The 17,167-nt window shown below is 38.3% G+C and overlaps 1 protein-coding gene across 3 annotated transcripts in view; it reads right to left on the reverse strand.

Moving 5' to 3' along the window:
- Nucleotides 1–17,167, reverse strand: part of baiap2l1b (BAR/IMD domain containing adaptor protein 2 like 1b) — a 31,511-nt gene that overhangs the window by 6,917 nt on the left and 7,427 nt on the right. For 2 of the 3 annotated variants that reach the window (XM_042004541.1, XM_042004524.1), the window contains 8 exons: nt 14,191–14,252; nt 12,675–12,746; nt 11,819–11,953; nt 7,236–7,388; nt 6,781–6,936; nt 6,445–6,559; nt 4,625–4,841; nt 343–405 (listed from right to left, as the gene is read on the reverse strand). In XM_042004541.1, the coding sequence (XP_041860475.1) occupies nt 343–405; nt 4,625–4,841; nt 6,445–6,559; nt 6,781–6,936; nt 7,236–7,388; nt 11,819–11,953; nt 12,675–12,746; nt 14,191–14,252 (973 nt within the window). The remainder of the gene's footprint in view (nt 1–342; nt 406–4,624; nt 4,842–6,444; nt 6,560–6,780; nt 6,937–7,235; nt 7,389–11,818; nt 11,954–12,674; nt 12,747–14,190; nt 14,253–17,167) is intronic. The other variant, XM_042004533.1, reaches the window with a different exon arrangement.

A 17,167-nucleotide genomic window follows, 5' to 3' on the forward strand; every position in this document is an offset into this window, starting at 1 on the left:
GACAAAATCTATTCATCAGCACACAACATCCTGTTTCCTGTTAGTTTGCTGGGCATAATGTGTGTGAAAAGTCCAATTTTAGAATCACTTCAAAGATTTGAGGGCCACACAGACAGTTATGTCATAAAAGTTCATGTAGCACAATGATAGAAAAGGCTGAAGGCAGAATGTGACTTAAGGACAGCATGAATCAAAAGTTGAGCAAGAGGAGAATACCTACAGGATTAGAAAGGTTATCACTTCAATAGGAGTAACTAGAGGAAACACTGCCAACAATACAGCTAGCTGCAACACGAAACCTGGTAGTGTGTGCGTGCTGGCTGGAATGTGGCGTCTCCTTACCTGCTGTTATTCATGGGAGGCTCTGTGAAAGCACGGCAGTAAGATGAAGGGAACCAGCCCCTCCTGAAACAATGAAACAAGGAAGGCAGGTTAGTAAAGATTACAAAATCTGTGGTTACTGCATGCTCTCAACTCCCGCCTTTCGTCTGTTCGAAATTACCAGAGTTTGATGCCCTGCCCACTTTTTAGAGGATACTTTTTTTTTTTTTTAACCCCCCCCCCAAAAAATTGTTTTCTGTGGCCTAAAGATTGACATGGACATCTTTTAACTTGATGCCAGCAAAAGATTTGATAATGCCTTGGATTTTTGGGCAGGAAATGTCAAAGTGTGCAATTTCAAAAAAATTTTGACAGATGTCATGACAACCAATCTTTCCTAGTGGTTAAAGACAAGTTATTTTCTCATTTTATTAAGACTCAAAGAACATCAATGACTTGCCCAATACAAGGATTTCTGGTCAAGGTCACATTAATCTCTTGCAGCTCAAAAAAAACAAAATGATCGTGCAGTCATTTGTTTCTATCCACACACAAACCTTAGTAGACTTGATTTTCTCACTAAGCTTAAAAGCATGTGACAAAACGCTAGTCAAATAATATGCTCCATAAAACAGATGTGCATGCCAATATGCTTAATCTGTAAGCAAAGAAACAGGAAGTGTCCTGGTTTTGTTTGTAGTCTGTTGTCCCAGTCATGTTAGCATGAGTCACATGCAGGTCGTCAGGTGGAGAGCAAAAGAGCGAAACACACCAACCTGTTTCTGTCAAGATCTCATACCAATCTGCTAATGTCTGGAAATGATTTAGCTTTGTTTTTTGGCCACTTTCTGCATTCAGAAATTGACCTGTACAAGTTTTGGCTTGGATATCCAGGTTGGATACCAAGTGGCTACTTCAAAATCAGAAATACTGTTGTTTGTTCCCACAGAGATTTTACTTTTAGGGATTTATTCAAGTATGAAAAGGTTGAAAATAAAGGTAAGATAAAACTCATCCATACCACAAGCTCAGACAGAGGACTGTGTGTTCTTGTGTTGTCATGGTACAAGTCTGTTTGTAATCAGTGAGTAATGATTCAGCCTCTCCTCAGTAAGGATGAGTGTTAATATTTGAGCGCGAGCTTTGAAGAGCAGGCATTTTCTTAGTGTATCTTTGATAGAAAGACTCAAGACCTTTAAAATACACTTACCGAGTCACACTCATTAATGTTTACTTAGGGTATGGTTTTCACTAAGAAAACATAATTGTTTCCAGGACAATTGTTAGTGTTTGCCCACTGAACAGGTTCCATGAATCAGCTTGCCATTAAAACTTTACAACTGGCTTGGTGCAACGTCGGGTACAATTTTCTCTTAAAAAAAACAAAAAAAAGGTTAAATAATTGAGCTTGGATAATAAGACACTTGGATCATGTTTAAATAAAATGTGTCTCTGTTGTTTATCATCTTCTAATTAGTGTTTACCACCGACTAGATTAAAATGGATTAAAATTCAACATTTTTCAGTCTGTCGTTGGTAGGTATTTATTTAAAAAAAATAAAAAATAAAAAAAAAAATAAACTAGCAAGAAACCTAAACCCATCAAACCCAAGCTTCCTGTGGGACATGAAGACACACTGCTCTGGTAAACATGATATACAGGGCTTTTTTTCTTTTTCCTTTTTTTCTCTGGGCCTTTGGGCATTTCAGCTTGTCCCACCAGCACCAGTTAGACAAGAATAGACTTTGTCTTTATGGAAGGTTTGCTTTCTTTTTTAGAGCAACTTCAACTACTCATTTTTTGCACTTCATCAGATTTTCTAGAATACATGTGCCAGGTAAGTTCCCTTCATAGTATTAAACCTAACAGTTGCAACAGAACAGTACCATATGCGAGGGCCGGTGTGAGCTAAACTCTGGGTTATCTGCCAGATGCATGTTCCAAAAAAAACTATGCGGTTTTCCTTCCAGGCACAGGTACGTGGTCAACAGAAAATGTGACCACCACCGAGATCACCCACTTCTTCGTCCATTCATTTCAAACACCAGTGAGTTGAATGTGCACCTACCAAACTTCATGACACACACGCCCACAGCAACACATCCACCACCCAGATGCTGATACTGCATGTTACCTGTGCTACCTAATGAATAATTCAAATATACCAGCATGGCTTCTACACTAATGAATGATTAAAATTCAAAACACACACTTCTGTGGGCTTCAGATCAAATACTTGTTTAAAAAGTCAGACATCAGAGACTTTGGGGCGAGCAGGCCTGGTCCTGTCTGTGTGGGGGAGCAGGTGGTATTCTGAACCTCTTTTACTGTCTAAATCTGGTCTGCTGTTGTACATCCTGCCTTCAGGCCAAGCTTTATTTTGATTCTCTTGTCAGTAAGGGCTCCAGCTCAGCCTGTATAGACAAGCAAGAAGTCAGGTGCATAAATGGACATGAAGATCAGGGCAGTTAAAGCAGTGAGGTCCAACTCTTATTACTCACTCACTCATTCACAGAAAAGAGATAAAAAACAGCATCCACAGTTATAAAAATATACAATATACAAAGAAGTGTAGTCACATTAGAACGGGGATAAATATCACCAACGCAATCAACCATAAAGAAACTGAAGCCTGACTGAAAAGCACTTTGTGGACAAATGATGACGCTTTCAAAGGTCTGTAACAGAGATGAGGACTTGAGTGTGGGACTTAAGACTTGAGTCGCACTTAAGTCACATTTGCTGTAACTTGAGACTCATGATTTGATATTCGTGAACAGCCCTATGTTTTCATGATCTCTCAGTCCTATCTCCTGTGTCATTTCCCCAGATGTAACACTGACATAACGTCATACAGACTCACCCGCACTACATGAGCAACCCATCAAAACATTGACAGCACCGGAGAACACAGCTGTTGCTGCAGCGCCATTGTAACTTTTGGGTATTAAAAACAATAAAAAGGGACCAATATAAGAGCAGCAAACTGGAACGTCAGTATCCAAGTCCAGGATGCTGGATCCACCACATTCACCTTCATCCACCTTAAAACACACCTGGAGAGTTTAGTCACTGTAAAATGAAGGTAATGTTCGCATCTGTTAGCAACGAGCTTAGAGCAACAGCAGCATAAATGTTAGCTACAAGTACAGCTATTTTCTGTACTTATTTCACAGTTATTTCAAGGCCTTTAAAAAAATAAATATAAAGATTTTTCTGGTGCACTAGTGCAGGGGTTACCAACTGTGGACCTGTTGAGTCACTGTCCTGCAAATTTTACATGTTTGCCAACTGCAATATCACATTAGTCTTTTAATATGTGCAAGTATGTGTGTGTGTATGCTTGCTTGTACACAAGCGGGGAGGGAGGGGGTTATGTGTGTGTGTGTGGGGGGGGGGATTGTTTTAACCATGGAAAGCACTTTGTGCTGCATTCCTGTATGAAAAGTGCTCTATAAATAAAGATTGATTGATTGACTGATTGAATACTCAAGTTGCTAAAGCAAGATGCTTTACAGAACTTAACAAGCTGTCATGGTGATCATGTGTGTTGCAGCATTAAAATGTCTAAAACCTGCAGGACAGTTAGTGATCCTGACTAAAGTGCAGCATTTTTGCCCTCCTCGCTACATTCAGGAAAAACGGTACTGCAGTATTAGTATTTTAAATTTGTCAGTGGGTCCAGATGGATTTTGGTTCACATTAAAAACTTGTGGATAAGTTATGTTAAGAGCACATTTTTAATCTGGAAGTCCATGTTCAACTAGAGGTTTTCCAAATTCAGTAAAGTAAGAAATTGTCTAGATGAGAGGAACAGAGCATTTGTCAGTTAGAGCTACAGATCAGTGCTGTTACAAAATTCTGGTAGATAAAGGGTGAGTACGGATTTTAAACTCATTTGACATTACAATGCCTCTTCTAGGCAGACCAGACAGCAGGCGTCGCAAGGCAGATTACTCATTACAAGTAAAAGGGACTTAAGACTTGGTTTGGACTTGAGGTCAAAGACCTGAGACTTAACTTGGACTTGCAAAAAAGACTTATGAACATCTCTGGTCTGTAATCATCAGCCTCTGTCCTAGCTTCCAAAATCTCAAAAGTAAAGCTGATGAGTGTATATAGTGCTGCTTTGAGTGCTATACTTGCTCCGTTGTGAGCATGATGTTTCATTCCTATAGCCCTCTAATCCTCTGCTATCCTATGCTTGATTCTCGTGTGTGCAGCTTTTGGAACAAATTAAAACACCACATTGCAGTTTGGTGATTGTCCTCCGTTACACACAAACAGATTACATATACTCACTTTCCATTCTTCTCCATTTCACCATACATCCACCCATCCCTCTCATCAGGGATGAGTAGGACAATGATGTCGCCTTCATCAAAGCTGAGCAGTGTGCTGTTATTGCCAGCAGTGTGGGGGAAGACGGTGCGCACCCGTGGCTTCTTCACTATCTGGTTGAGGCCTGTGGCGACAGACACAGACCTGGCCAGACTGCTGTCCTCCCTGTTCCCGTGGTCTGAAGGAAGAACAGATGATGATGATAATAAACAGTGACACTTCAATAATAAAACCAGAAATAAGTATAAAGCCATGCTAATGTAACTGTAAACGTGTGAAGGTGATTTGATTATTTTGTCAACATGCTTATACTGTATCAGCTAATAGAGGCAACATTACCAGAGTTTGTCACTAAAGGAAAGTACATATTTAAAAGGGGCGTAATAACACATTATTCTAGATCGATTAAGTTAACATGATGATCAAACATAGTTACAGTAATTACTTGGAGAAGCAGCATTTAGCTGTTATGCTGCAAACAAGTGGAACATTTGCCAGTGGAGATTAAACTTTTACCAAAAGTTTTTAATTTTTAAATCCAGGTTAAAAACATTTCTTTTCTCATCTATGCATGAAATCTGCAGGATAACTTTTTAACTAATCTTGCTTTTAACCATTTTAAATTTATGATTTTATTGCGATTTTTGCCATTTGTTGCTGCCTTTTACTACTTCTGAATGCTTTCTTTGCACCGTCTGTAATGCTTTTAATGTTTCATGTAAAGCACTTTGAATTTTCCTGTATATGAAATGTGCTCTACAAATGAACTGCCTTGCCTAACAACTTGTAAGATGTATTTAAGAGCAAACATTTAAATTTTTTTACATTTGTTTTGTTTCCCCAACCAAGAAGAAAATGCAGATATCCAAAGGCGTGGTGTGTAACTATGATTTTTTTCCGACTTGTTCTACCTTGGTTATTATAACCAAGTTCTAAAAATACTCTAAAATATTAGTAAGGTTTACACTATATCCTGCTTTAATGTCTAAAATAGACCCTTATACATTTCAGATTTCCTTCATGTGAACAATCTAAAGATCAATATACCAAATGTGGTGCAGTCTACTTTTGATTGTTTTTCATTTTAATTGTCTGATTGAGCTCAGGAATAAGTTGTTTTAATCATGAAATGGAGTAATTGTATTAGTGTTACAGTATCATTCAATTGTAACACTTGAAATAGTTTCAAATTGATTAATAGAAACTGAACTGAAACAAAATGAAATCATGTTGATAAATATGAAACTAATCTACATGATCAATATAATATTGTATAGTTATCAAACTTGTGATCGACATCCCTGCTATTTACCCTGAAATCATGGCACTGAACAAACTTAAAAGATGACCTGACAGTGATGCTATGAAAGCTCAACAGGATCAAAGGGAACACATCTTCTGAAGACAACAAAAACATTCTGCTCTACACAGCATCTCTCTGTGAACCATGGCTCTTATAATTTTATGTCAACGCATCTAACATTGGTTGATGTCGTCTGGCTGAAAATTGCATTCAATAAACTTTTACTAGATACAAACTTTCCATCAGGATCCAGAGGTTTTGTAATAATGAAAGAACAGCAGAACTGCAAACAAAGAGGTGATTTCACAGTAAAATTCAAACCAAAATGAAGCCAGTGATATTGTCAAAGAGTAGATGAAAGCAATTCACCTGTCAGGAAAGAACAAACAGTTCATTACATTTTCCTGTATTAAAAACTACAAGCTTGCAGCCATGTTAGCAGACCATGAAGAGCTAATGAAAAGCAGTGACTTATTACCTGTACCATTGTTGGCAGGAGTAGTTACACTAGGTGTGTTATCCTGGGCGAACATATTCGCCAAAGGACTGATCTGAGCCTTCAGAGGTGGAGCAGGGGGAGCAGAAATACTCTGCTAAAAGAAAATCAGTTACATTAGCAACATGGTTAATGTGTGGGTATTACTTTTAAATGTATCAAATATAACCTTTCACAACACCCAATTGGAAAAATGCATTTGTTGCAGGCTTTAAAATAAATAAATAAATATTATATATATAGCATATACTCAAGACATTAACATGTAGCATCTAACACAAGAGCATTTCGATTGCCTCCTTGTCCCTCCCATCATACCACGCTGTGCCGGGATGGTGAAGGGGAAGGCAATGGTGTGACAGAAACTGGTGTACGGAGTCCCTCAATCATAGACAAAACACTCTCAGGGATGTTGGTGGCATCGTTGCACTGGTCCTGCCAGCTGCTCAGCTTTGCCGTTAGTATGTCTCTGGCCTAGTCAGCAGCCATGGAAATAAGAAAAGATAAAACATGAGTAATCAGAAGAAAAACAGCACACATTTCTGTCACTATGGCAACATGATACATTACGGCTCCAGAAATTATGAGCTTTGGAATAAATTGTACTCACAAGAAAATCCCTTATATTTTTCTTCTTTTAAAAGCCCACATTCAGTTTAACAAAGACTTTTCTTTATACAGGAGTGCCACATACCAACTAACAGAGTTTTGTCAAAAGAAAGCCAAATTAGTTCCATTATTCAAACATTTCGGGGATCAGAAGAGTTTTATACCTTGTCATGGAAGGAGGAGAACTGATATGTGAGTATGCAGTGTTTATCAACAAGGAAGCAGAAGCGCCTCTTCTCCTCCAAAAGAGCTTCTTTACAGCCGTCTGCGATGAACAACTGTATGTCCATCTGTCGACTTGTCAACGTTTCCAGGAACTGACAACATGCAGACACATATAAAGTTGAATTAGCATCATTCCAGTTGCTTCAAATATACATGCATGATTCCCACAAGTGCACAAACAAATATGAACATTTGAATTGTAAATCAACAGGTTTGACTAGTTTAGTACCATCTTTGAAACTACCATCCAGTACCCTTATCTCTCCATGCACATGGCTTGCAGCAAGTGAAACCCTTTCATTGTTGATGTATACACAAACCCAACAAAAGGTTAATTACACGAAAGGAACGGGATCTTTTCTGAAAATCGTAATCTCTCTCATGCAGGGGAAGAGGTATTGCTAGCTTACAGTTTGAATTGGCACAGGGCTGGAAGGAGCGCTCAGAGAAAGCACAGAGCAACATCATAAAGACAGGACAGGCTACATCAGTCGTAGTGATGCTCCATCTTATCTACCCGTCAGCCTGGGATTATTTCAGGTTACAAGCCCATGTTCATGCATGTGAAAGTAAATGCAAAATCACCTTATTTCTTTCCCACCATCAGTTGCCTTTAATGTTTTATTACAATCAACTAATTTTCTGTTAATTTATTTCTTTAATCATTCCTGTATGCCTGCCTTCATTTCTCCCCAATTTTTCCTGAGCATTTATCCAATTTAATCATATTTGTATTTATCATTGTACAAATAGTTTTAAATTAAATCTGTCCTTTATAGCAGGGATGCCCAAAGTCAGTACTTGAGGGCTGCTGTCCTGCATGTATTCAATGCGTCCCCTATTCTATACATTTCTTTCATTAGTAATTAATTAATCAAGGCATTTATACATTTTTGTATTTTTTTCTGATTGTGGCATTGCCAGTCCTCTATGCTTCTTCCTGCTGTACTAATCGCAGGGATTTGAATTGTTACATAATGACCTCTCAAAAACACTAATACACAGCACAGTCAGATAATTCTGAGCCAGTTTCTTTAACATCATTCCTGACTTCTTGTCTAAAATGTTTGTGAGATCCATATCTCATCCAGCTGGCTGGAACAGGTATGCCTTTAACGGCTGGTGGAACAGTGGCACATTCCTTCATTCAGTTTTATTTAGCAAGAGGCTGTGGCTGCGTGCCTTTAGCATCTACTGTGTTATCTTATTCCTATACAGCATATGGAAATATGTTAGTTGTTTGGAAGGACACTAATACAGAGCATAGCAACGCTGAAAGTCATTTGGGGTGTAAAAATAGAAGATCATTCAAATTTCCAATTTGACTGGTTAACCAAGATGAAATGGTTCCCCTGGGTGTGAAATACACTCAGTTACAAGCCCTCTAAACTCCTATCAAGTCAACAATCCTGAGGAATTACTTTTATAAACCAACAAACACACTTTAGCAGAAATCTTCTTGATTTTAGAATTTCTAAAAAATGAAGGCAAACCAAAAAAGGCTGATATAATCTCTACACACACTGTGCTATCTGTGTGCAAGACCAAATGATAATTTACCTCACTGTCCGCTCAGTGCCAGATAGACCTACATGAACCCACAAACCTATCTCTTCAGATCTGTTGACATCTTCCTCACGACCGGATAACAACCTAGCCTTTGTGGCTTCATGTCAACAAACAAGCAGATGCAAATTTCTACACTAAACACACACATCCCTACACAGATGATAGCATGTATATAGCTTTTCATCCTATTACAGCAAATTCACTGTGACTTTGTTTCCCCTTTTCTTCCTCTGTTTTTCCAAATGATCACTATAAACGCAAATTTTACAGCAAAGACATTAGCAAAAAATAAATATTGTTGTATCCACTACGAAAGTACTGGATGCTGAAGTCAAATGTCTCTAGTGAGAAACTGTCTTACCATTTTACAACAATCTACAGATTTATAGTGACTCATACAGTATGTTACAGCCATTAATGGCCTTTCCAGAGACCATCTGACTAGAGTATTCATTTTTACAGATAGAAGAACCAACGGACTGATTTACCTCCATAATTACAAATTTAATATTCCCAATCACATGGAGTGAGAAAACATTTATTTATAAGGGTTATCTCAACTCTGACTTTGAAAGGAAATACTGCTTAACAAACATTGCTGTGTTTCTTACAGTCACCATAAGTGAAGCTGAAACACTTCACTCCTACAGTTAACATTTACCAATCGTTTCAGTAACTGATCCAGGCTATAAATAATTTCTCCACTTTTCAGTAGTTTACAAAAATCACATGAATTTAAACGATTCCATTTTGTTTGTTTTTGGCAGAATTACATACCAGCACAGATCCTTGTACTGTTATGCACCTGAATAAATGTGGGAGTGACACAAATTCATATCACTAAATGAAGGAAAGCTGTCATAGACAAACACTCATTCTGTTAACCACTTTACATGTGTCAACACTGCAGTGAGCCTGTTGCCATGGACAACCTATACTTATCCAGAGACATGCAATGCAGGTAAGGGTGGCAACAAAAGACACAAGAGAAAGAAATCCACACTTCCCTAAAATATAAATCTTACTTTTCCCTTTCTGAAATTCAATATACTTTGATACACATCTCTGTTGATCTTTTCTAAAAAGTAAAACTACTTTAGATCCTTTTATCAGTTGTTTGACAGTTGTGACAGTTCTCCTTTATTTAAGTCTTTCCTCTCCATCTGCTGTCTGATCGTTCTCTTTCAAGCGTCTTACCCTGACATCCTGTCTGCCTGTTTACAGGCCCATCATATCTTCTGGGTCTCCCAAAATTAATACCTGTCCTTAAATCAAATACGGGAGTGTAGGGGCAAGTAAACAGACTGACTCATAGCCTGGTGGGGAGGGAGGAGGTAGAAGGAAGAAAAGAAGGTAGACGAAACTAAATTTTAAATCAGAAGTGAGTCAGGAGGTATGACAAAAGTAAACTATGGAAGAAAAGAAACTAAAAGACAAGGGAACTCTGATATCTGAGATGCAACAGTAAAAGACTATTATAGCTACATATATACAAAGTAGATTGATGTTAGAAGAAATTTGAATGTTTGATTCTTTCAGCTGCTCCAGCATGGGAATATGTAGAGGTAACTGGTAATTCAAGGTAAAGTTAAACCTGTTTGAGGTTGTTAATAGATTTATTTTTCTTACTAAATAGATTTTAAAAAGCTCAGTGACTTCTAACATCTTGCTTTAACTTAAAGCCCAACACGGATATTCATTTTCAGTTAAGCAATGAACCAATTAGTCCCCTCATCTCTAGCTTAAAGCAAATTTAGATGAAATTACACTTAAAAATCTCCTTTAAACCTGCTGTTTAAGCTATATTTGTTGTTATTATGAAGTAAACCATTTTAGAATGATGAGGCTGGAAGTCAAATCAGAAATAATGACGGCAAAACTTGCCTCTAAGACATTCTTTGCCTTCCTCCCTCACTTTAACTGTGTTTGTTCAGTTGGGCTGAGCCCTCTGTTGGCCCAGGGTCGGGTAAACCGTGTTGCCAGAATACACAAACCCTTACATACGCACAACACACACAAACCCAGGCGAACAGGCTGTCTGACGGGATCAGTGGTAGGCAGGTTACATAAGATGTGACGTTGCTCTGCTCTTAGCGACGCAACTTTGGGATTAAACTCTTCTGCAATTTTCATTTTGCAGAGTCACTGCTTGGGTGTGGTAGCATCACACAATAACCACTTTAACCTGCTATGATGATTTCAAAGTCCACAGTGAATAATTGTTTCCAGTGAGGTAAAGCAGAAATACTTATTTTCCTTGTATGATGAGGAGCATCAATGAACTGAATGTTGAAGAATGAAAAAAAATACAAAGATGTAAAAATGTGAATGTAGTTGTGAAGTACCGATGAAAACAAAAGGGATATTAACGTTTAATTAAAACCAGCTAAGACTGAGATAGCTTTATTTAATACTCAAAGATTCTTCTTCTGTATTTGATCTAGAACCAGATTTATGAGTGACATTTTCTTCTACAGTTACTCACATATCTGTTCATAATCAGCTATGATCCAGGAGAGCAGGTTCACTGCTTGTATCAAGAATGTGCAGGTATTCCTATAAACCATACGGCAGTTTGAAAATAACCAGTTTAGTAAATATTTAACACTTCCCCTTGTGTGCTTTCTTGTCAGTGCATGTGTGTGGTAACCTGTAAAGCAAGGTGGCGCAAGACAAGACACCATACAGGTTTATTCAGGGAGCAGAAAAAGAACCCAAACAACAAACAACAAACTTTTTTCTCCTGCATGACTGCACACACCAGACACTTTACAAACCCTCACCAACTAGCATTACACCAGCTCTTACGCGGCACATCTCAGGTGTTTGTGAATGAATGAGTGCGTCTGGGCAATTACGTAGATTTGAACACACCTGTGTGCATGTTTGTGTCAAAGAAAGACCATCCACATATGATGTGCAACACGGCTGTGGGCGTGTCAGTCCATCTCACCTCGCTTTCCTTGTTCTCGTACTTATTGGCGTTCTTGCCTTGGCTCTTCCTCCTCAGCTTTTTCAGGTCTGACTGGGATCTCTCCAGAGAATCGTGTTTCATCTTGTGCTCCATCTGGTATCTCTTAAAAGTGGCCTGCATCAGAGGGATGATTCATGTGAATTCTGAATGCCAAGCTCACAATATTTGTCATAAACTCTATATGGAGAATCAAAAGCAAGATAGAGCATGCATCAATAATATATTCATGCCTCTGATTGACACGAACATCTGAAACAAATAGCTCCTGTACAAACTTGTGTTTCTTTTGTTGATTATTTCTGTTGTCATTCCAAGTTTGCTACGTCTAAACTTGGTGATCTTTAACAATTGAAGCCTTAGTGTATGCTCCTTTGATTTGCCATACGGTAATGTAAATGACAGAAAATTAACTTATCAATAAACAGATGTGTGTGAAATGACACATTTGAAGTTATCTGCAGAAGTCTCAATCAATATTAGTTACCTCTGCTGCTCTACATTGCTGCTGGAAAATGGAAACTTGTGTTTTGTATTGTGTGGCTGGGACAATTAATTTTTAATTAATAACTATGAATGGCTTCATAATGAGAGAAAATTATAGCTCTGAACAGCAGCACTTGGTATCATGGTGTTTTTAGTCTAAATAAAACCACTTAACGGTCCATATCAGGTCATTCTGTTTATGATTAGTTATTTTATGCATTTGTATGAATCTTAGCAGGAAGCTCAGCATGCAAAATAAAAGAAACAAAAATCCTCCATACATTTACACTTGTGTTAGTTCTTAGATTGGGGATAACTGTTGATAAATAATTACAACACACAAACTACTCACTGTCATGTATTTGACATCCATGTCAGTCTTCCTCTCCAGCTCAGCTATTATGTCCCTGTGAAACCTCTTAAACTTCAGGTGATCAGGAGGGACATGACAAAAGAAGTACGAGAAAGACATTGGAGATTAAAAACTTGTTGGGGGGATGAAGGAATAGTTGTCAGCTTTGCTGTCAACAGCAAACAGAGAATAAGCACAAAGTCTCAGAGAAAAATGTGATTATTTAGAGTGCATTAGTGCCCATGTGTGGGGGTGAGAGCCAAGACCAAGGTTGCACTTATGAATGAGTCAGAAAGTAAGCGTGGGAATAGCCATGGTCTTCTCTCACTCTCCAGCTCTCATTTGTCTGAGGGTGTCTATATGTTCCCCTTACTGTGAAGCAGTGTCTGCATCCCCTTAAAACGGGTTAAGCAATTTGCAAACCCCCATTTCTGAAAACGCATTGATGACCATGGAGACTGCATCATACCAGAAACACATGCATCAACATTACTGAAAAATTTGCCTCCAGTGTTTTTGCTGACCTGGACTGATGTAGTGACTCACACAGACTGGAGTCCATTAACAAGACTACCCACCCACCAACGCCGTTAGCAACACTGTCTCAGAGGACTGAATTGCAAATTTTCTGCTTCACAGTTCATCTTTAACAGGTTATTTTCAAACTGGTATTGTTAAATTTTCAAAGCACGAAATTGGTGCAAAATTCATGACAATGGAGATACATAAAATAATAAAAAAAAAATTTAAGAAAAAAACCAAAACAACCATTTATTAAAATACTGCTTTTACCATCTAACTATTTAATTTGTTGGAAGACAAGCAATTAAGATGACAAATGGTAAACTGATTTAAGTCATTTTAAGTTCAAATGAAATCTCTTCATTTTATTCTCCAACTTTGGTTTTAAAGAAAAAAAAAACAAAGCTATTGGACATCTTTGGCTCTGGGAACTTCAACCTTACAATTTCTTGTGATCTAACAAAGAAAATAAAATACTTCAAATGTAACCAAAAGTTAAATATCCATTTTGATTTGCAGACCAACAGAGCTGTTTATACGCTACAGCAGACTTATAGCTTCTGAATTAACCTACAGTAATTGCAACATCTACAGCTGATGTTTTCTCAGGGCAAGTTGAGACTCGTCCTCAGCAAGGAAATGAAGCCACAGGTGCTCCTACTATCCAAACCTGTTGTTCCCTATCATCATTCATCCCCTTTATCCTTTACTTGTCCATAAACCTGCTGTAGATTATGTAGGTGGGGAAGGAGGCGAGGCGGTGTCTATGAGAGTAGGAGATATAACTCCTGGCTGACTGCATCTGTCACTAAATGCTGTTATGTGAAAAGAGGCGTAGGCTGTGGTTGCATGGAAATATACCGAGCAACAGGTTCAGAGAGTGAGAGTGTCTGACAAAATGCGGTTGAGTGAGACAAAACAATTACAGAACATTTAGATGACAGGTTTTTACAGGAGATGTGCATTTGAGCCTAAAAACATATGTAGCACTCACGTTTTCCTCTAGCTCTTCATGAGCCTTCCTGTGAACCTCTGAGATTTCCGTCAGCACTACACCTGCCAGAAGGAAATAAAAAGGGAGCAACAAAGACAAATGCAGAGGTTAATGTCAGAAGACACACAGGCAGGCAGTAATCCAATTGTATTGGTTTGTTTTTGTTTTCCCTTTCAGTCTTCCTTGCTCTGAGAGTTGGATGGAGTTCATCTACAGGCATTAATCAATAATACTGTACAATGGCAATGAGCACAATGTATAGTATGGAATGTATGTAACTGTGAAGCAGTGAAACAAGTAGTTTTATTTACTAACATCATCATGTCCCCAACAACTTATGTTAAAAAGGATGTCCATTGTTGGTATACACATGCATCAACTAGAAAAATTGGATCTCCTGCTGCTATGATCAAACAGAGCAGAGATGAAAGGCAACCACAAGTTCTGTCATTACATGGATGTAACTCAAACCCTCTCAATCATTCCATACTGCTATATTCACATGAAATTTCACTCCAGTGTAGCACTAAAGATAGAACTTCTTATTTCACTGGGTTACTTTTATTTTATTATCTATAATAATCTCATTAAATTGCTGGGACAGGCTCCAGCTTCCCCACAACCCTGAACTGGACTAAGTGGTACAGAGAATGTATGAATAATCTGAGTAAACAGTCAGACATTGATTGAATCAAAATGTTTGGGTGATTCTGACATGCCAAACCTTCTGATCATTAAAGTTTTTTAGCAGACAGATTCCCACCTCTACTTGTCAGGATCCATCTAAATAACTAAATTATGGTTCCACCCATTCTCTTGCTTGCTGAACTTTGACTCAATTGCAGACACTCCCCTCCTCTTGAATCCACTTCCTAAGACTATCAGGTCTACCCTTATCAAAAGAAACCTGGTTCTCATTTTAAAAACCAACGATAAGTTTAACTCATCTAGTCTTTGTGTTCATTGATTCAGTTCAAAGGGGTTCATAGAACCCACATATCAAAAACCACATATTCCCTAATATAACAAGGGGTTACACACCCGGAACTACTGAAGCCTCCTTTATTCATAAGTACAAGCACTAGATAGAGGTACCTGACACCCATTTTCAAATATTTAATATTATATAGACCCCCCGGTTACACCAATTAGTGTTTTTGGAGACAGTGGAAAACTTTATCTCTGCAGCCATCTTGGCTAGATGTACTGACACTGCCCCCCCGCCCGCTTGCAGTGGTTAACAAACCACTTGTTGTTTAAAACTTGAAAATTGGACACCGACAATAATGTCACAGCAGGAAGCTTCAGAAAACATGCAGCCCCTTCTCAGACATTCCATCACTTTCCCAAGGGGATGGCTAATGTGACTTGAACTAAACTGGTTAATCACTGGACCTGGGCAGCTTGAGATGAGACATGAAGATGCCATGATGTAGGGTCTGGTGGCAGTGGCTGTCGGTTTTTTTTTTTAAAGTTGCTTTTCCTGTTTTCTTTTAGGTGTGTCTTTGCATAGTTAGGCATCTACATCTAACAACTAAATTATCCAAAGTTGCCAATAAAAAAACAAACAAACATAAAAAAAACAAAACAAACAAAACACACTTTCCTTTAGGTGAATTGTTTAAAAACAGACTAGAATCATTTTAGCGCTCTAGTAGTAGTGTGTGTGTTGGCCAATAACTCCATTAACTTGTCTTTGCACAAATGAATGATCATTTTATTGCTACAGGCAAAACAGGAAAAATAAGGAAGAATCAATAATGCTAAACCAGATACCCAAACTCAAAATCTGTTGTTCAGAAAGTGCAGCCACACCACTAAGCCAAAGCATATAGCGTATATTGGAGATCTACTTTGCCCTGTAAGATGCAGACACATCAGTGACAATCACAGGATCATTTTTCATCTTAAATTTAAAACCATGAATATCTTGAGCAGAAACTTCACACTTCATGTTTAATCATTTTCTCATACTGAACTTTTCCCACAGGCGCATATTTCCCACAGCTGCTGCCAACAACTCCAGCTGTAACATACACACCAGCGCTAACGCTCTAACCTTGAGACAGTTTGTAATGAGTATTAGAAAAAACAACTCCAGTTTGTGTGTTACAAACAAAGAACCTAGACCTTCACACGTGTGACCCATTGACTGGTTGAATAAAGAACATGTGAACAAATAAAAAGGATGCATCTGCAAAAGTGAAAATAATTCTGCAGTGTTTTCTGTATGACTCTGAAGTGTAAAAATATACGGAGCAAATTCTTGACAGCTATTCAATATGCTGGCAGGCGGATGTATCACTACGACCAGTACTTCTGTCTAAATGTAAAAGCTGCCCTTCCCTGATCTGTCGTTCCACACCTTGCTGGCCCCACCTTGTCTTATGGTGAGACCGGCTGTCACAGTTCAAACAATCCAGCAGATAACAGCTGAACAATTCTTGTAGTAAATCTGCACTTTGAAAGAACAGAGGCAGAGTGGGGTGCAAAGGCTGGATTGGGGTGGTTACAGTGTGCTAAGCAGGTGTATAGTGAAACAGAGAAATGCACATAAGTATAAGGGTTGATGAGTGCGTTTGAGCTCTGGATACAGCTAAAGGGGAAAAAAAGGGAAGAGACTACTGACACATGATGGCAAAGAAAGCCCTACCATGCTACTACAGAGATGAAAAGTAAAAAGGCACTAAAATGGCCAAGCTACCAGCCAAGGACTGAACATCTACATCTGACCTAAAAGCTCCTTCACCTGAACACTTTTAGAAATGTCAGGTATGATAGTCAGTCAAATACTGGACAGGCAAGTTTACTTGCACAACACTAAATTTAAATGTACTTTAATTCAAATTTAAGTACATCTAAAAAGTGATGTGAGGGAAATTGTTATGAAATGCTGAAGTATCATCAGTAGCCTTGTTCCAGCAGTTCACGCTCATGTGTTTGTCATAATAGACTAAATGTTGCCAGGCAACAGGTG

This window comes from Melanotaenia boesemani, chromosome 2 (genome assembly GCF_017639745.1).
Source record: "Melanotaenia boesemani isolate fMelBoe1 chromosome 2, fMelBoe1.pri, whole genome shotgun sequence".
In the NCBI taxonomy this organism is placed as follows: domain Eukaryota; kingdom Metazoa; phylum Chordata; class Actinopteri; order Atheriniformes; family Melanotaeniidae; genus Melanotaenia; species Melanotaenia boesemani.